General features: G+C 33.1%; 2 protein-coding genes and 1 pseudogene across 2 annotated transcripts; 2 read left to right on the forward strand and 1 right to left on the reverse strand.

Moving 5' to 3' along the window:
• Window positions 1-9,152: 9,152 nt before the first annotated feature.
• Window positions 9,153-9,812, forward strand: LOC123662349 (annotated as a pseudogene).
• A 244-nt stretch (window positions 9,813-10,056) lies between these two features.
• Window positions 10,057-15,925, forward strand: LOC123662025 (probable DNA-directed RNA polymerase III subunit RPC6). Its single transcript, XM_045596916.1, has 4 exons — window positions 10,057-10,532; window positions 10,797-11,001; window positions 11,353-11,604; window positions 15,636-15,925. The coding sequence occupies exons 1-4, from the start codon at window positions 10,333-10,335 to the stop codon at window positions 15,873-15,875; spliced, it is 897 nt and encodes a 298-aa protein (XP_045452872.1). The 5' UTR covers window positions 10,057-10,332; the 3' UTR covers window positions 15,876-15,925.
• A 1,531-nt stretch (window positions 15,926-17,456) lies between these two features.
• On the reverse strand, window positions 17,457-20,391 carry LOC123662544 (optic atrophy 3 protein homolog). The gene is made up of 4 exons (XM_045597386.1): window positions 20,040-20,391; window positions 19,783-19,951; window positions 19,391-19,533; window positions 17,457-17,971 (listed from the first exon to the last, which is right to left on the reverse strand). The coding sequence occupies exons 1-4, from the start codon at window positions 20,179-20,181 to the stop codon at window positions 17,625-17,627; spliced, it is 801 nt and encodes a 266-aa protein (XP_045453342.1). The 5' UTR covers window positions 20,182-20,391; the 3' UTR covers window positions 17,457-17,624.
• Window positions 20,392-20,687: the final 296 nt, after the last annotated feature.

Below are 20,687 nucleotides of genomic sequence, written 5' to 3' on the forward strand. Positions count from 1 at the left end.
CATTTGGTTTAAAAAATAAATTAAAAGAAGAATTGGATCGCATGTCAAAATTAAAAGTTATAGAAAAAGTCACATATCCAACCGAATGAGTAAATTCTGTAGTCATCACTGTCAAGAAATCAGGTCAGTTAAGAATTTGTCTAGATCCGAGAAATCTTAATAGATATATAGTCAGAGAACGCTATCCTCTTAAAAGCATAGATGAAATTAGGTCAATATTAAATGGTGCTTCATATTTTTCTCATCTTGATGCTTATTCAGGGTTTTGGATGTTAAAACTTGATGATGCTAGTTCAGATCTTTGCACTTTTCAAACTCCTTTTGGTCGTTATCGATACTTAAGATTACCTTATGGTATTAATGCTTCCTCAGAAATTTTTCAAAGAGTTATGTCAGATATTTTTTCTGATATAGAAGGTGTTTTGATTTTTGTAGATGATATTTTAGTATTTGGTGAAACAGAACAAATTCATAATCAAAGATTATTAAAAGTCATGCAAAGGGCTAGAGAGGTTAATTTAAAGTTCAATAAAAATAAATGCAAATTTTCAGTCAATGAAATATGTTTTTTAGGTTATATATTTAGTAAAGAAGGTGCAAAAGTTGATCAAAATAAAGTTAAAGCTATTCTTGATATGCCAGATCCAACTAATGTCAAAGAATTACAGAGAATATTAGGAATGATTAATTACTTAGGACCTTTTATTGAAAATTTGTCAGATAAAACAAAAATTCTCAGAAATCTGTTAAAAAAGAATACTATATGGTTATGGGATGAAAATTGTAGTCAATGTCTTCAGTCATTAAAGGAGGAAATAACGAAATCTCCTATCTTAGTACATTACAATCCGAATATACCACTTATTTTGTCAGTAGATTCATCAAAGTCAGCATTAGGCGCAGTTCTCATGCAAAATAAACAACCTATTGCTTATAGTTCTAAAACTTTAACAGCTACACAAGAAAGATATGCTCAAATTGAAAAAGAGTTATTGGCTATTCAATTTGGTTGTGAAAAATTTCATCAATATGTATATGGTAATAAGGTAACCGTACATACTGATCATAAACCGCTAGTCTATTTGTTTAAAAAACCATTAAATGATGTACCAGCAAGGTTACAAAGAATGATGCTTTCATTGCAAGCTTATGATTTAAATGTTATTTATGTACCTGGTAAAGAGATGTATATTTCAGACACACTTTCTAGAGCAGCTTTAAAAGAAAATTTTATTCCTAAATATGAGTCAGATTTATCTTTTCATGTTAATTCTTTATATTCTAATTTAGCTATTAGTCAGGAATATAAAAATAAAATTTTAATAGCTACTAATTCAGATAAAGACTTGCAAAAATTAAAAAAATATTGTCTAGAGGGATGGCCTGTCAGTAAAAATAAAATGGATCCTTTATTAAAGTATTATTGGAATATTCAAGGTGAAATACACATTATTAATGATTTATTGTTTAAGGGTGATAAGTTAATTATTCCAAAGTCAATGCAAAGTGAAATGTTAAGAAAAGTGCATGAAGGTCATCAGGGTATTAACAAATCTTTAAATTTAGCTAGAAGTATTATTTTTTGGCCAAATATGAACGCAGATATAAAAAATTTAGTTGATCAATGTCTTATTTGTGCTAAATTCAAACCAAATAATCAACAAGAACCTCTTCAAAGCTATGATATTACAAAATTCCCATGGCAGCAAGTCGGTATTGATTTAATGTATTTTAATAACAAAAATTACTTAGTAGTTACTGATTATTATTCCAAATTTATAGAGTTAGCAATTTTAAACAGTCAATACACAGCATCTAATATAATAATACAATTAAAGTCTATCTTTGCTCGTCACGGTATACCCATGAAATTAGTGTCTGACGGTGGACCTCCGTTTAATTCTGCTGAATTTAAATCTTTTCTATATTCTTGGGATATTGAACATATTATGACTAGTCCATATCACCCGAAGTCTAATGGTCAAGCTGAAAGTTCTGTTAAAATTATGAAAAATTTATTAAAAAAATGTTTAGAGTCAAATACAGATCCTTACATGGCATTGTTACAATATAGGAACACACCTAAAGCTAATTTTCCATCGCCAGCTCAATTATTAATGTCTAGAAATTTAAGAATGCATATACCAATTACTAATAAGAAACTTAAACCAAAAATTGTTACTTTCAATGAATATAAAAATAATTTTGAGAAAAATCGTGCTCGGAGTAAAATTTACTATGATAGAAATAAGAAACAATTACCATTATTACAGCCAGGAGATTATATAACTTTTAAAAAAATGCCTAACTCAGATTGGCTTCCTGGAAAAGTCATTAAAAGATTAGATTGTCAACGTTCATATATAATAGAAGACGCTGAAGGTAAAAGATATAGAAGGAATAGATTTTTAATTAAATTTAATTGTAATGATAGTTGTCATAAGTTTGATGAGATGCAATCCAACAATTCTGAGGAAAGGGATAGTCAGCAGAGGAACAGGCAGATGGATACTAATAATAAAGAATTAGATAAGAATATTAATTTCCAGGAGAACTGTAATAAAAGTAGATCAGGTAGAGTAATTAAGAAACCAGTTAAGTTGAATTTGTAAATTTGTAATGGTGTTAATATGTTATGTAGTAACTATTGTTTTCAGTATAAGTTAAAAGTTTAAATGTAAACTTTACTTTATAAAAAGGGAGATGTTGTATATCCTTAATTTATTATCTGTTATATTATGTCTATGTTAAGTACTCTATGATTATATCTATTGTCTATGTCTTCTCTTTGTCTTGTTCGTGTGTAATAATGTAATGTCGAGTCATGTCTTTGAGTCTAAGGTCTAAAATAATAAAGTCGTACGTATCCAGTCAATCAGTCTTATTTATTACACCTAGCATCATAATATATAGACAAAAACAGAAAAATTAGAAAATATATATCTATATCTATCTTTATCTATAACTAGCTGACCCGGCGAACTTCGTATCGCCTAACAGTGACTTTTAAGTCTTATCACAACATTATCACAAATCTTTTGTATGGGAGTATAGAAAAGTGTTGTTTTTAGACTTTTTCAGAAAATTTAAATTTTTTTTTTTTTTTTAGAATTTTTCTCTCCGTAAGAACCATCCTCGTACTTCAAGGAATATTTTAAAAAAAGAATTAGCGAAATCGGTCCAACCATTCTCGAGTTTTGCGCTTAGCAACACATTCAGCGACTCCTTTTTATATTATAGATCTATAATCTATCTATCTATAATATATAAAATCTATAATATATATAAACGCGAAAGGTCACTCATCACGAAATCTCCGAAACTATAACACCTACAAACTTGAAATTTGGCAGGTAGTTTTCTTATAGAGCGTAGACATCCGCTAAGAGCGGATTTTACGAAACTCGACCCCTAAGGGGGTAAAACGGGGTTGGAAGTTTGTATGAAAGTTCTATGTTTTTGAAGTAAGATGCTTGATATTTAAAATGTATGCTCTATAGATGGTGAGAAGGTGTCCAAATGATGCATCTTAAGAAATCAACTCCCTTTTGGGGTTAAAACGGGGGATAGTAGGTTGACTCACTCATCAGGAAATCTCCGAAATTATAATAGCTACAAAATTGAACTTTGGCAGGTAGGTTCTTTATAGGGCGTAGACATCCGCTAAGTACGTATTTTACAAAACTCGACCCTTAAAGGGATAAAACGGGGGTTGGAAGTTTGTATCAAAGTCCTATGTTTTGAAGTAAGAGACTTGAAATTTAAAATGTATGCTCTATAGATGGTAAGGAGGGGTCCAAATAATGCATCGTAATATATATATATATATATATATATATATATATATATATATATATATATATATATAAAAGCAAGGTCACTGACTCACTCATCACAAGAACTCAAAAACCGCTGGATGGTCCATCCATCCAGGATGGACAAAGATTAAATTTAAAATTAGATTATAGTTAGTAGACGTCCGCTAAGAACGGATTTTGCGATATTCCACCGCTAAGGGGCTTTGATTGGGGTTGATAGTTTGTACGAAACATACACAGCAGCTACAAGTTCGCCTGATAGGTTATTTATACTGCATCCTGAAAATAAATCTAAAAATGTGGTATATAGAGAGGTTTTATAAAAATAACTATTAAATTTTACTAAATTGTACCTTTTAAAAAGTTACTCAGTGTGATATAAGCATTTTAAGTGACTGAAATAAAAAAAAAATTGCATTAAGCATCTTAATAGCAATAATACATATCTTCATAACCACGCGGACGTAGTTGCGGGCAACAGTTAGTGTATTATAAAACAAAGTCCCCAAAAATGTATGTGATCGATTCCCTCAAAATCTACTAGACGGATTTTCATGCAGTTTCACCAATGGAGAGAGAGCTTCAAGAGGAAGGTTTACGGAGCGGCTAAGCCGATTTTGATGAGAGTTTCACTGGAAGTTTGCCGGGAAAACTTTGTGACACATTGATTTCAACGCGGGCGAAGCCGCGGGCACAGCTAGTAATATATATAAATGCGAAAGGTCATTCATCACGAAATCTCCGAAACTATAACACCTAGAAACTTGAAATTTGGCAAATAGGTTCCATATAGAGCTTAGACATCCGCTAAGAACGGATTTTACGAAACTCGACCCCTAAGGGAGTAAAACGGGGGTTGGAAGTTTGTATGAAAGTTCTATGTTTTTGAAGTAAGATGCTTGATATTTAAAATGTATGCTCTATAAATGATGAGAAGGTGTTCAAATAATGTATATTTAGAAATCAACTCCCTTTTTGGGTTAAAATGGGGGATGGTAGGTTGACCCACTCATCACGAAATCTCCGAAATTATAATAGCTATTAACTTGAAATTTGGCAAATATGTTCCTTATAGGGCCCAAATATCTACTGAGAACGGATTTTACGAAACTTGGTCCCTAAGGGAATAAAACGGGGGTTGGAAGTTTGTATGAAAGTCCTATGTTTTTGAAGTAAGAGACTTGAAAATTAAAAGGTATTTATTTATTTATTTATTTAGTAGTTAGTATGCTCTATATATAGTGAGAAGGTGTTCAAATAATGTATCTTTAGAAATCAACTCTCTTTTGGGGTTAAAATGGGGGATTGTAGGTTGACTCACTCATCACGAAATCTCCGAAACTATAATAGCCACAAACTTGAAGTTTGGCAGGTAGGTTCCTTATTGGGTGTAAACATCTGTTAAGACCGGCTTTTACAAAACTTGACCCTTAAGGGGATAAAACGGGGGTTGGAAGTTTATATGAAAGTCCTATGTTTTTGAGTAAGAGACTTGAAATTTAAAATGTATGCTCTATAGATGGTGAGGAGGTGTCCAAATAACGTATCGTAATCTATATATATAAAAGAGAAAGGTCACTGACTCACTCATCACGAGAACTCAAAAACCGCTGGGACCATTTAGTGGTTTTTAATCCATCCAGGATGGACAAAGATGAAATTTGGTAGGTAGGTAGATTATAGTAAGTAGGCGTTCGCTAAGAACGGATTTTGCGATATTCCACCGCTAAGAGGGTTTAATTGGGGATGATAGTTTGTACGAAACATAAACGTTACGTTTTATAAAAATAACTATTAAATTATACTAAATTGTGCTTTTTAAAAAGTTACTCAGTGTGATAAGCATTTCAAGTGACTGAAATAAAAAAATAGATTGCGTTAAACATGTTAAAAAGTAATGCATATCTTAGAAGCCGCGGGCACAGCTAGTTTTTATATAAATTTTATAATGATTACGTTGCATCAAAAATAAATTTAAAATGTTTAAGTTAAAATAAATTGTTTTCTAATCAGTCCTTAAGTGTCTTTTTGGTTTAAAAGTGATCCGATTAGCCACATCTATCATTCAAGAAAAATAGCATGAACATATGAACTAGGTAACTAAAGCAAAATTTCCTAACAAAGGCTAAGTACACAGACGCTTGTTTGCATATCGACGCTTGAAAGGCAACCCTTACTAAGCGACATTCAGTAAACTTTACTGGAGAGCGATTTAAAATACAAATATAAATAAAAAAAAAAACATAAAAATTTACCTAACTGTTTGATTAAAATGATGTTAACACTCGTAGAAGTAATTTTTTTTTTCTAACTATCCACATTGTTAAAATAAAATCAGATACCTGACACTTTTATAAACACCGGTTTGTGTCGGTTAGATAAAATTTACCTTATTTGAATATTTGATAAACAGGTAAATTTATCTAAATAATTACTGTAATATGTGCAGTAACATGCAAAAATAGGTAAACTTACTTAGACTACTGATACAGAAAGATTGATCTAAAAATATCTGATAGTTTAAAATAAATCAAGTAAATTTACCTAAGCATTTATTAATGATTTTTTGATTAAGGAAATTCTATCTTAGTTATTAAAATTACACCAAACGTAACTTCGTAACTGACTAACCTAACCAAGAGCTCTAGGTAATTTTATCATGCACGAAAATAATTTAAATAAATTATTATTGAATAATCGTCTTTATTGAAAATTAAACAAATATGCTCCGTAGTGCCGACCATACAAAATAAATTATGTAACTAATCATGCAATAGTATTCAGTCTGAGATCATTTTCTTTTATGGTAAAATTATTATCACAGACGCAGTTATAAATTACACTATCATCTTTATCGCTGACTTTCAAAAAAAATGTAACTCACATTTTTAGTAAATGAATTATGAATTTTTAATAAACTAACTATTAAAAATATTAAACTAAACAAATAAAATTCTTGTAAAATAACAGCAAAATTAGTTGGAGTGATGATAAGTGTAATTTTTTTTGACATAGTTCTTAAAATTGCTGTCCTTAATTACTATAATAACAAGGAACTGAGGATAAAAAAGAAATATGTTGTACAAGTAAAAATATCTAAACTCTAATTATAACTAATTTTACGGATTTATGTCGGTTAGTAAGGATTGCCTTTCAAGCGTCGATATGTGTGTGCAACATTCCAGCGCCTGCAGAGTGGACTGTCGAGTTTGCACGCCAATGTGCCGAGAAGGGTATTGGTACTATTCGCCAGCTGGCTCTCATCATAGAAGATACACGTTTCCGGAAGATCTCCGTCGCAGTCGTTCACACGAGCATCCGCAAACATGGCAGATGAACTGCAGTGACGTGGCTTCCCCAGTGCCACTCTCTGCACATTGTTGTACTACACGCGAAGAGTTCTGAAGGCCCTCTGCGTATAGTCCGCCCACAGACTGCACGTGTAAAAGGTTTGGCAGTATGCTCTGAACAGCGTTAATTTTTCCTCTTCATTACAACGAGCAAATCTGCGGGCCAACATATTGCCTCGGAGCGACAGCGCCCTTCGCTCCCTCTCTATATCACCGTCGTCCACGAGGCGCTCGTTAACTATATGGCCGAGATACTTGAACTCAGCCACCTGTTTCTGGGGAGATTCGACCAATCGTACGATGGGCTGAAAGTTGGTGGGTTTGTTTTGCCCCTGAACACAAGGAACTCCCTTTTTTGGCGTTGTATTTGAGTCCATTTCTCTCCGTATACTCCTCACAGATTTTGAGCAGCTTCCGAAGGCCACTGAACGAGGGACTAAGCAGAACCATGCTAACCGCATAGCATCAACCGAGCATCCGACACACTGTCTGTGCGCATGCTCAGCGCTCACCTATCTATTATATACAAGTTTAATTTGTTCAAACTATTTATATTTATCACTACATAGTATAAAAAAGTCGCTTTCTCTGTCCCTATATCCCCATGTCCCTATGTATGCTTAAATCTTTAAAACTACGCAACGGATTTTGATGCGGTTTTTTTTAATAGATAGAGTGATTGAAGAGGAAGCTTTATATGTATAAAAACATCCATTAAATAGTGGAGAAATACTGTTATTTTTGAGGTTTTTAATGTGATGTCGTAAGTAATTACATTTTTTCCGCTTACATTGCAAACGCAGCCTGAACCCTACGAGATTTATCAAAATAATGTACTAAGTATTGTACACATTGAAAAGGTTTACAGAAAACTTCGCTATGGTATAGGTAGGTCTATCTCTTATGGATATCCTACAATATTATTTTTTTTCATTTACTTTTTACGACAAATAATGGCTAATTTTCAAAGCGATTTTAACCAATACAGCATTAATCCTTATCTAATTAAATACCTTAATACATTGTTGATTTAATATAGATCTATATGGCTCTTTACAGCATATAATTTAAATGAATATTTTCGAAGATATTACAGATTAAAAAATTGCGGTAGTAGCGTTTGCGGCGGTTCCGGGCGGCTTTTACTCTGAAGTTAACGCGTGCGGGCCACGGGCAGTAATGAATAAATCAAAACTACTGGATCGATTTTAATCATTTTTTCAGTGAATGACATAGGCTATAATTATATTTTATACCTTTGCGAAGCAGTGGGTCGCTGGTAATTATTTTTAAGACCTAGGCAAGCATGTCTACTTGTGACTAATGTTGGTTTACGTATTACTTTGCCAATAGACAAACCGAATATTTAAAAAAAAAATAATTAATAAACCGAAATATATTTTTTAGGTATATCCGAAAAAACCGTGTCTAAAATCACCAAAGAAGGTGAGGTCACAGCCAGCACTTCGACCAAGGTTTCAACAACACGCAAAACCGGCCCCCGGCCTAAAAGAATCGAATTGGATGACTTCGACCGGTGTGCTATAAGGCATAAAATACATGAATTTTATTCCGTAAAAAAGGAGTTGCCCACTCTAACAAAGTTATTGCATGAAATGCGAAGCGAGATAAATTTCAAAGGAAGTCGTACTACTTTGTGGAGAATAATTAAAGATATGGGATTTTATTTTAAAAAATGTGGATCCAAAAGAAAAGTCCTAATGGAGAGATACGATATTGTCGCCTGGCGTTATCGATACCTTGTTACCGTTACCGCCCAGTTGTATATTTGGACGAAACATATATACATTCAACATATTGCGCCGGAAAACGTTGGCAAAGCGAGCAAGAAGAAGGTGTATTATCATCAGACTCCAAAGGGCCACGTTGGATTATCGTCCACGCGGGTGGTGCAATGGGTTTCATACCAAATGCTCAACTGATCTTCAGATCTCAGTCACAAGCGGCCGACTATCACGACAATATGAATAATACGAATTTTAATAAGTGGCTTAATGAAAAGCTTATACCAAATCTGCCTCCTTAATCAATTGTGGTGATGGATAACGCCTCCTACCACACAGTGCAGCTTAACAAAGCACCAACAATGTCAAGCAGAAAGGCAGAAATGCAAAACTGGATAACAAGTAATGGTCTTTCTTACTTGCCAAGTATGGTAAAAGCCCAGTTATTTCAAATAATAAAGGAGCACAAACAACCGCCTGCTTATGAAGCCGATGTAATGTTGGAGGCGCATGGGCATCAAGTGGTAAGGCTTATCACTGCGATTTAAACCCCATCGAGCTGATATGGAGTGTCTTAAAAAGTCGAATTGCTGAAAAAAACCTAGGTCAGGAAGCAAATAAAATCGTCCAAATCACAGAAGAAGCATTTGCAACGATCACCGAAGTAGAATGGAGAAAAGAATGTGAGCACGTGAAAAAATTGGAAGAAAAATATTACGCTGATGGCCAAGTTATTGACAGCGAGATGGACAGGTTCATAATTGAAGTGGGAGACGATAGCGACACTTCTGATGACGAAGATGATATGGAAGATGAAGATGACGACGATCTCTTGGGTATAAGTCCGTTAGATGAGCATCTTTTGCCTGATCATAATTATAATAAAAATTATTAAATTATTTATGCTTTTCATTACCGTCCTGATTTTTAAAATTACAACAATCGAATAATTTGTAAATATCTCTGTCCCTATGTCCGTATGTCCCTATGTATGCTTAAATCTTTAAAACTACGCAACGGATTTTGATACGGTGTGAATCACTGCCACATTAACGCCATAGGAACTATTCGATGAAACGCACTATAGTCATAGACGTGGAAGTGGAGTTCGTGGAATGTGGATACGTCTATGATCTATGATAAACTATCATTTTGCTGACATTCACAATTTCACAGCATTATTATTTATTGATATTTATTATACTCCATTGATTCACATAATTTTTAAAATTATAAATTTGTATTTTTTTTCGGTTGCATTTACTTTTATATACTCTTTAGTTGCATTTGTTTCAATGTCAACTTCGTGTATCTTAAAATGATCTGACGCACATTTAATTTAAAGAAACACAAAATATATACTATAAGTTGATTGTATATAATATATGAAGAATAATTTGGTTTCTTTGAGTATCTAAAATGAGTGATTCCAAAAGCGACGATGTAATTACCGAGAAAATAGTAAATGCCGCAAAGAACAATCCTAAGGGAGTATCTGCGAAAGATATATCAGCTGCAGTACCGGAACTTTCGTCGGCCGAGCTTGTCGCTGCAATCAACAAGTTATTACAGCAGGGCAGTATTGATTTATACAAACAAGGCAACACTCTCCTCTACAAGTAATATTTTTATCTTAATTTTTGGCTAGTCTGACGGGTCTTAATCTAAAAACACCTAATTTTTTTAATATATATCTTGCCAGAAATATGAGTTGCTAATTAGTATATGTGTTTGTTTATTTATCAAGGATGCTTTATTGTATAATAAATTTTAAAACTTCCAAAGGCTGTCTTAGTTCTCAAAGCATTGTGCTCATATATTATGCTTGCCATAACCATACATTATCTTACTTTTTCTTTAAAACTGTCCTTTTTTCTTAACAGATTTAAAAATCAAAGTTCCAAAGCTGCTATTAAAGGTGCAGATAATGAGGAAAAGGTTGTCTTTAACCTTATAGAAGAAGCCGGAAACAAGGGAATATGGATAAGAGATATCAGACACCGTTCAAACCTCGCCAACACTCAGCTTACAAAAGTGTTGAAGAGTCTTGAGGGCAAGAAAGCTATTAAAGCTGTAAAATGTGTCAATGTATGTTAAAATAAAACTTTATATTCTTTAAATTTTATATTTTATAATAGTAGCTTTTTTATTGTTATTAAAGTGAGTATTGTATATAATTATTGAGAAAATAAGTCACATTTTTTCATGCACAACATTCACAGCACTGGTTTTTGGTTGTTGCGCTGGCGTTTGCGGGTTCAATCCCTGCACATGGGAAACATTGTTATTGGCCATACAGATGTTGGCTATGGTCTGGGTGTATGTGCTCGCGTATTGTGTGCTTGCGGAACCCCGAAACAGGAGATAATCCTAGTGGGACCTGTTGAGTGTGAAGCATTTATTTATTAAATTAAAAATATTTAATTTTTAAACTTTCAGGCATCTAAAAAGAAAGTGTATATGCTGTATAACTTAGAGCCTGATCGCTCATTAACAGGAGGTGCCTGGTACCAAGACCAAGATTTTGAATCAGAGTTTGTTGATATCTTGAATCGTCAGTCTCTGAGATTTCTACAGCAGAGAGCAGATAAGATAAAAAATAATCCCAGAGGACCTATTGTAGGACGAACACAATCATATGCTACAGCAGCAGAGGTTCAAAAGTATATTACAGAATTAGGTATAAGTAAAGTAAGTTTATCACTACATAGTATAAAACAAAGTCGCTTCCCGCTGTCTGTATGCTTAGATCTTTAAAAGTATGCAATGGATTTTGATGCAATTTTCTTTAGTAAATAGAGTGATTCCAGAAGAAGGTTTATCTTATACTATTAAACGAGCAATTCTTGTATATATATATATATATAGAATCTGAATCTCGGAAAACGGCTCCAACGATTTTCCATGAAATTTAGTGTGTAGGGAATTTCGGGGAAAATAAATAAATCAAGCTAAGATTCATTTTTAGAAAATGTCGTTTTATCCCAGTTTTTAGACAATGAAGAAATATCGTTAGAATACGAAAGTGAATGTCAGTAAAGTTTTAATAGTTCAGGTGGGAAATCGGCCAGTCGCAGTCAAACGGAAAGACCGTGGTTCAAATCTTTGATGGATATATTTTCTTTTTATTTTTTCTAATTGCACTCTTATTTTTTATTTAATAATGTGTGTAAAATCGCAAAATATTATTTATGTTTTATCATTATAATTTTTTTAATTTTTAATTTTTTATATTTATTTATATTTTTTATCATTGTCGGTAAAATAATATTAAACATTTTTGAATATCATATCAAAAATTGACCGCTCCAGCGGGGTTCGAACCCGCGTCTCCGACTGACCGTGTCGGCGCTCTAGCCAATTAAGCTATGGAACGTGTGTTTAGAATTCCTAATGTGTGGGTAACACAAAAATAAAATCGTACATATTAAAAATAATATTATTCATATTTTATAAATATGTAATTCGTATTTAAATATGATTTCCAAAAAACACGATTTACTAAAAATACCGAGCTAAGCTTGGTCACCCAGGTACTATGTACCTTTACTACATATACATGCATAATGTAGTAGAGGAACACTGATAATTTTAGAGGTTTCTAATGTGATGTCGTAAATAAACACACATTTTGAGCATATATATTATATTTATTTTCTATTTTATATTTAGTATCAGCAATGCACCTGTGTGAAGCTGGGGTGGGTTGCTAGTTTATGAATATAATAAACAATGTTCTTGCCTTAATTGTTTACCTAAATAGTACAATATACTGAGAATATTGTAATATACTTAAAGTGCGTTCAACAAAAGGAGATACCAGACTTAAACAAACCAAATATCAGGTCACTCACCTATGCAGAGTTTTGTTACCTTTTTTCCTTACACAAGGTATTAAAATGTAAAATAAATGTATATTTTGATAATTATTATTTAAGAAGTTTTTCAAAACCATACAGATAAATAAAATTGGAGTGTCTGTTTGTAATGTTAAAATAACCGCTTTTTACTAAATGCATATGGATGTATACTCAGTACATATACCAAAATAACATTTTTTTACAATTTTTGTCTGTCTGTTTTTTTTTTTATATATAATATACATCCACGGGCTTTTGAAACTAATGTCCTTTTTTATTACCCGACTGCCAAGGAAGGGTTATGTTTTTCGCGCGTATCTTGTATGTATGTATGTATATTTGTATGTAATATTCTTTACTACCTCATATTTCCAGAACCACTGAACGGATTTACATAATTGAGGTATCGTTAGGTTTGTCTTAGCTGCCCAAGTGTTCTTAGATAGGTGACATTAAAAAAAATCAAACATGGCGGCTGCGCGAAGCCATTATAGTTAATGAAAAAAAAATTTTTTTTTCGAATATTACAATATGGGTATCAAATTGAAGGGCACAATACAAGGATTTTAAAAGGTTTATCATGATTATTATTACCGTAATACTAATAAAGAAATACAATATTAAAGTTTAAAAAATGTGGACTTTGCTCTTTACCACGCTTATGCCATGCCAAACTCGCCTCCTAGGCGACGATCAACTTCGGGGTGTAGCCTTTCTAATAAAATACAATGTTTAAAAAAAAACACACAATTAAAATTACAAATAAAAATTAATAAATGTCACACCAATTTACAATTACATTAATAAAATCAGTAACAAATACATAATACCAAATACAAACAAATAATTTTAATAATAATTTCATTATATTAAAACTAATAGTTGTTGACTTAAGCAGTCACCTATTTGCTAAAGGTCAGGCTTACGTTGCTTTGAGCAGAGTGAGATCTTTCTCCGGGCTTGCTATCAGTTCTCTTGACCCTAAAAAATTACTTAATCAACCACATGATGTAAACTGTTTTAATGAATTGAACCGATTACGTAATTTGTCTGACTAAAAAGACATAAATAAAATAATAATTAAAAATAAACAAAAAACCCGCCTGCGTGAAGAATAACTAATAGAAAATCAACTGAAAAAGCTGGAACAAGATAAAAATTCAATATGCACACAAAGTCAGCGAAATAAATAGAAACAATATTAAACATTTTGTGCTGTACATTTAAAATATATTAATATGGTAGTCCTTCGAAACTTTATGCAACGTCGTAGATAATATGCAGTCAGAGGCATGAAATTGAAGGATAAGTCAAATCATTCTCTCTTTGTGCATGTCTCCGACTGCATGTTATGTACGACGTTGTATAAAGTTTCGAAGGACTACCGTATTAATATATTTTAAATGTACAGCACAAAATGTTTAATATTGTTTCTATTTATTTCGCTGACTTTGTGTGCATATTGAATTTTTATCTTGTTCCAGCTTTTTCAGTTGATTTTCTATTAGTTATTCTTCACGCAGGCGGGTTTTTTGTTTATTTTTAATTATTATTTTTTCTAAAACATGCTATTTTTTTCAAATCAAGGTAGGCATTATTCAGCAACATCATTGTTTAAGTAAGACTAACTTAATGTCTCCAACAGAGACACGAGTCCACCAACCGGTTCTTATTCTAACATATGATACAAATTTTTTTTTTTTGTAACTATTCTATTATTTATTCTAGATGTATAAATGTATCTATGATTTTTTTATTTTTTTTTTGTTGTTTTTTTATACATTTTTTTTCTTTCCTTTTTTTAATTTTTTTTTCTTTTTTGTTTAAGTTATTTTATATAATGATATCTTCCATTATCTAACGAACAATACATTTTCCTAATAATAATATACCTATATCTAACTTAATCTTGCATTATTTACATGCGTAAACGTTTTCTTAAAAATACATATTTAATCACCACCTACTGCCTCCAAGCAAAGCAACCTATTCGCATTTTACTTTAACATCGCGAGAACACTCTCAACGACGGCGGTGTCTCTATTATGAATCGCCATCTTGAGGTTATGCTCGAGAATGTCTTTTTCTGTAGGCTCCGCCTGACGAAATGACAGATCGTGTCATCCCTGTCGTCGGTGTAGTAGATACAGGCCTTGGTGTGTCTAGTCACCGCGACAACCGCAACGCGGTCGTGTATTTGCAGCCTCCCATTCCTCGTCTGGATGACGATGACACTCTCACTCGTCTGGCCCCGCGCCTCGTGGATAGTCAAGACACGCGACCTCTCCCCTTTCCCGTATCCTTAGTCCACCAGCAACTTCTTCTTTTCCTGCGTGAAAATCAAGTACAGGGTCCAGTTCTGTCTTGCAGAGATTCGCGCGCCCGTGAAGCTTTCCACACGCAGGGAACGGATTATTGGGCTTGAGCTATAGATGTCATTGTAGATCTCGCTGATGGCGAAGGCGACATCCTTGGGGTTTCGGTGCGTGCAAGACAACTCTCCACGATATGCTTGTTATCAGGGTTGGTCTACTGTATCGCATCTTGAACAGGTTTTCCCTGTCGATGTACGGCAGCTGCTTAATGTCTCCAATGAGGACCACCTTCTTGGCCCCTGATAATCGGGCTGCCATCACTATGGCCCCGAAGTGGTTCATGAGGGCTTCATCCAACGTAAAATGGCTGATTTTTGCGCCCTCTCGGAAGCCATTGACTAGTATGACTACTATGACGAGTGGCCACTGACGTCAATGGCGCGTCAACGTTTAACAGTGCCAATGACACCTGTGGTGCGGCAATTCATAACGGTGATGAATCAGTTGTTAAAGAAATTATATGTATCCCAAACTTTGTCTTTTTTAGGTTCAACTTGAAGTAGAAGATGTAATAACTATTTTAAATACATTGGTTTACGATGGGAAAGCAGAAAGCAGCGTTTATCCAGATGGGAGCAAGGTGTATCGAGCTATAGAGCCTTTAATACCACCCCCGGGAATAGTGCAGGTTCCGTGCGGAGTGTGCCCACTTGTATATAAATGTTGTTCAACGGGACTCATTACTCCTCAAGACTGTGAATACATGAGTGCATGGCTGGATATATAAAATGTACTTGGGTATTACTTGTTACATTAATAAATGTATTTAAAATTAAATAAGAATATTTATTGAACTATTCTATATAACTAGCTGTACCCTGCGCGCGTTGCTACGCTTTTTAAACGGTTTTATTTAGCTCACCCCGTTTGTTTTATTTTTTATTCTTTTTTCTTGGGTCAAATTTAGTAATTCAAATTTCACCCTCTTCCTGTCAACCGATTAATCTGAAATTTTGTATACACTTTGGATTTTGGTGACAATACAATTATGTTTATTCATTATCATTATAAATTCAAGATGGCGGCCTCTACAAAATGGCGGATAAGTTAGGTTTTATCAATCCCATCAACATGGGTATCAAATGAAAGGTCTCAACAAGTAGAATACAATTTACTATGCAAAATTGAAATCTAAGCTGGCCGCCGCTACCAAATGTCTGATAACAATTTTTTATCAATCCCACCAATATGGGTATCAAATAAAAAGGGCTTGACAAGAAGAATACAGTGCACTATACAACCTCAATATTTAAGATGGGCCTTGCAATAATGAAGCACTAAATGAATTAAACAGAATGCAAAATAAAAACTAAAAACTAGAAAATAAAAATAGGTAAAAAAACTTTTTAAGTTAAACGGTTTTATGTTAAACATACATTGCAATGTTTAAGATAAATGTACTAAAAACCAAAAAATAATAAAATAGATACAGTCGTGGGAATTATAAACATATGCATAGACTAGACTAAAATAAAACCGTGGGGCACGTCAATTGTCTACAAATTATCGACTTAATGTGCGATAGAAGAATCGTTTAATTCGTCGTTAAAATAGGCAGTTGGCTTGCAGACGGTGAGGAAATTACTTACTATTTTCTTGCTCATGGAAATTCCAATAGTTATACACTCCATGTAAATAAAAGAGATGTTTCAACTAGTTTATCGTTGGACATTCACACTGCTGGCTGGCGAGGAATCGTTTCACTGCTCGTAGTTTGTCTTTAATCGACAAAACATATGATAAAAGTACTACTCGCTCACCACTATGAAACCCTAAAACTCTCTTATAATCGAGCTTGCTAGCTTGTTTCCACATTCAAGCCCTACTTATCACACGTCCATCGTTGTCGGTTGAACAACTGCCTAATTATAGTGTAACATTACAAAACAAACATTTTAATCAACGATTGTAGACAATTGACGTGCCCCACGGTTTTATTTTAGTCTAGTCTATGCATATGTTTATAATTCCCACGACTGTATCTATTTTATTATTTTTTCGTTTTTAGTACATTTATCTTAAACATTGCAATGTATGTTTAACATAAAACCGTTTAACTTAAAAAGTTTTTTTACCTATTTTTTTTTTGGTCATATCAACTCGGAAATCTTTGTGCGCTCATGTACAATACTTTGCTGAAGATCATGACATGATCAAACGCATAGTTTACGATTCTATAAAGTACATACAGATAAACATTCTTTTTTACATATATAGATTACACTTAATTGGTGTCACTAAATACATAAAATTTATGTAGTAATAGTTTTATGTATGTATTTATAGGAAGAAAAAAGAAACAATCAAGCCTAATTTCGGTAATATTTATTGGATATCACATAACTTAATATTTTACAAGTTTACAATCCATACTTAGGTAAAATAATTATAAAAAAAACAGTTATCTTAAGTTGTAACAAATAAATAATTAACTACTTTCAAACAATATATGTCAGATACAACAACAAAAGTTTGCTTAAAATAAACTTCTAAAATTATTTTCTATATTATGTAATGCTTCAGAGAGGACAGCTGGTTTTCGCTTCGGTTGGGGCTGAGGCTTATCAACTCTCTGATTGTTTTCTCTTTTTTGTGATGGACTAAAAAATGAACTGAAAACGTCCATTTGAATGTAATTTAGAGATTGAAGTATGACACCTTGATCAGGGTAAAGTGCTGGAGATGTGTAAACATCATAGTCTCCAACATAGTTAATGTTTTGAGGTTTAGAAGAAACCGGTGGTGCTGCTGGTGAAGGTGGTGCTGCTAGCGAAGCTGGTGTTGCTGGTCCATTTTTCACTGGTATTTTGGGCTTTTCGCCATCTGTGAAAAAGTAATTTATAAGCCTTTTAGTATTTAATTAGCAAACAGCTCCTCGGCAAAAGCTGGGGCATATCACCTACTATATAAAATTACTCTATGGCTTTTACAAAACCATTGTCAGGCCTATAATCACCTACGATGCGGTAATCTGGTGGCAGAGAACAGAACTTACCACCGTTAAAAATAAGCTCCAGCGGTTTCAGAGAATAGCATGCTCTGCAATAATTGCGAATCACACAGAAACGATTGCCGCTTATGCTAGCAAGACAGGGGTCCAATACAAAGGTTGCTGGCCCAACCATCTTAATGCCGCTACCATTTGGACAATTGCACTCAGGGGTAAGGCAACGTACACGTACAACTCACAATACCCTTTGGGCTAACCAAACCGGCTGTAGACAGTCCAAAATGATACTCACGGAAGTATCACCGCATTTATTGTGCCGACTGCTCAGTCTAAACCATCTAGACATCAGAATAGTTGTTAATACAATTACCGGCCATGTGGCATTCAATCACCAACTATTCATTATGAATGCAACGGACAGTCCTCTTTGTAAGGGATGTCTGGCTGCTGAAGAAACAGCCACACATGTGATACTGGAATGCGAGGGAGTGTTCACACACCGGGCAACTATCCTTAGGGAAATAAGGACACTCCAAGAAGCCTGTGAACGCCCCAGGAGGCTTCTAAGTTTCTGGAAGGAGCTGGGCTAGCTGTACTAGTCGGCCCTCTTTTCACGCATCACCCAATTTTGAGTCTAAATGCGGAAAATCAAACCCACAACTAAGTAACGAACTAACAAGTATTTAATTAATTTTATTTCCATCACTTTTTTTGGTTTTCCTTTTTCTTCTATTTTATTATTCAAATCTTATATATAAGTAAAAATAAATGTTGCTAAGCATTTAACTCCAAAATGGCTCGACCAATTAGGCTAATTTATGATCCTTAAGGCTCACAAAATACAAAAAAAAAAAAATAACTTTTACTATTAACTTTTGATAGAACATTGTCTGTTCGGGCAGTTAGTTCTAAATAGTTATCAATATCCTAAGTTAGTGTGAAACTAAATTGTTTTTTTTTTTTTTTTATCTGTATCTATACATAATTTGGAAGGCATTTAATATAATAAATCAATAAGCTTTATGTATAGATAATTATCTATACATATTATATTAATTGTAAATACATATTAAATAATGATTGCTATAGTATACAAAATGCACCATACAAAAAAATCCAATAATTTAGACATATTTATTTCATAAGTGATTGCTACTCACTGTGTTCTACACAATAAGTAATAAAATCTTGTAAATGAAAACAAGAGTAAACCTGATTTATCAATAACTTAAATCATATACTTTTCATTATCTAAAAAAAAAACCTAATAAAAATAATCTATATTGATTTACCTAATGAATAAATCATCCTTTCCATTTCTTTTAGTTGTGTCTGTTGTTGTTGAACTGTGAAATACAAGTCTGTTATTGTAGTTGTAATATGCCTCATTTCTTCTTCTCTTTTTGCTTCTTTTGCTGCTTCCTTTTTACTTTGCCTTAAACATTTACTTTTTAGTTACTCATTTGTTTGGATTAATTGTTTCTGGTAAAATATTTTCTTTAGTTACAAATGGCTTTTTATTATTCAAAGAAATAATAAAATAATTGTCTTTTTTATTTACCTTAAACATTTAATTATTAGTTACACATTCATTTGGATTTATTGTTTCTGACATTTTTTTTTTTTGTAATAAATGAGATAATTATTTAAAGGGTAGTAGTTAGTAAAGTAATTATTAATTTACCTATTATATTCAATCACCAGTAGTCCAGCTCCAATCACAAATATCACTGTTTCACCAAGCAGATTAGCTCCCAGTTCAATCGCCATTTCTTGACTTAAAACGGGAATATTTACTGGTTTTCCTAAATTCAAAATCCACATTTTCGCTTTTACCTCACACCAGTTGTAAACTAAAAATAAGCAATTCATCATCAAAGTTTTTGCTAAGAATAATAAACTAATAGTAGAATACACTTATTATTAAATTAATTAACGTACATTGTGCTGGTGGCATACATACGTAAGTCCTAAAAAATGGACTATTTTTGGCCCTTTCTTTGCAAATATTAGCAATAGGTTTGCTAATTTGTTTGACTAATAACACGGACAATTTAGCAATGGGAAATGCACCAACAACCATTGTGGTAGTTGTCAATAAATTATTGCCTTTGTTTAAATATTTTCGTCTAAACTAACTTAAAGTAATGTTTGAATTATTAGGGTGATAACGTAACGTAGGGTCTTGCGACCTTGCGCCATTCGAAATCTCATGGAAAAAATCTCGGTGGAATCAAATGACATTTGTTCTAAGAGTACAATTGATTGACATAAAGGCCGCGTTCCACTGAGCGTCTGCAACGCCTGTGGCGCCCATTCTATCGTTCTACCTAAAGGCTAGGTCACACTTTGATTAGTACGAGTGTATTTAGAATACCCCCCGGACAACTATTATCGTGTATTTAATGCTCTATTTTTAATAATATCTAGTTTCTTTAGCAGAGATCGTTTAGCATTCATATAGGCCATACAACTATATTCAAAGTGGCTTCTTACTATGCTTTTATATAAAATACTTAGAATCTTTGCATCAGCGCCCCAAAAAACTACTGCTAAATATTTTAATGTATTGATTCTTTTATAAGCTCT

This window comes from Melitaea cinxia, chromosome 18 (genome assembly GCF_905220565.1).
Source record: "Melitaea cinxia chromosome 18, ilMelCinx1.1, whole genome shotgun sequence".
Classification (NCBI taxonomy): domain Eukaryota; kingdom Metazoa; phylum Arthropoda; class Insecta; order Lepidoptera; family Nymphalidae; genus Melitaea; species Melitaea cinxia.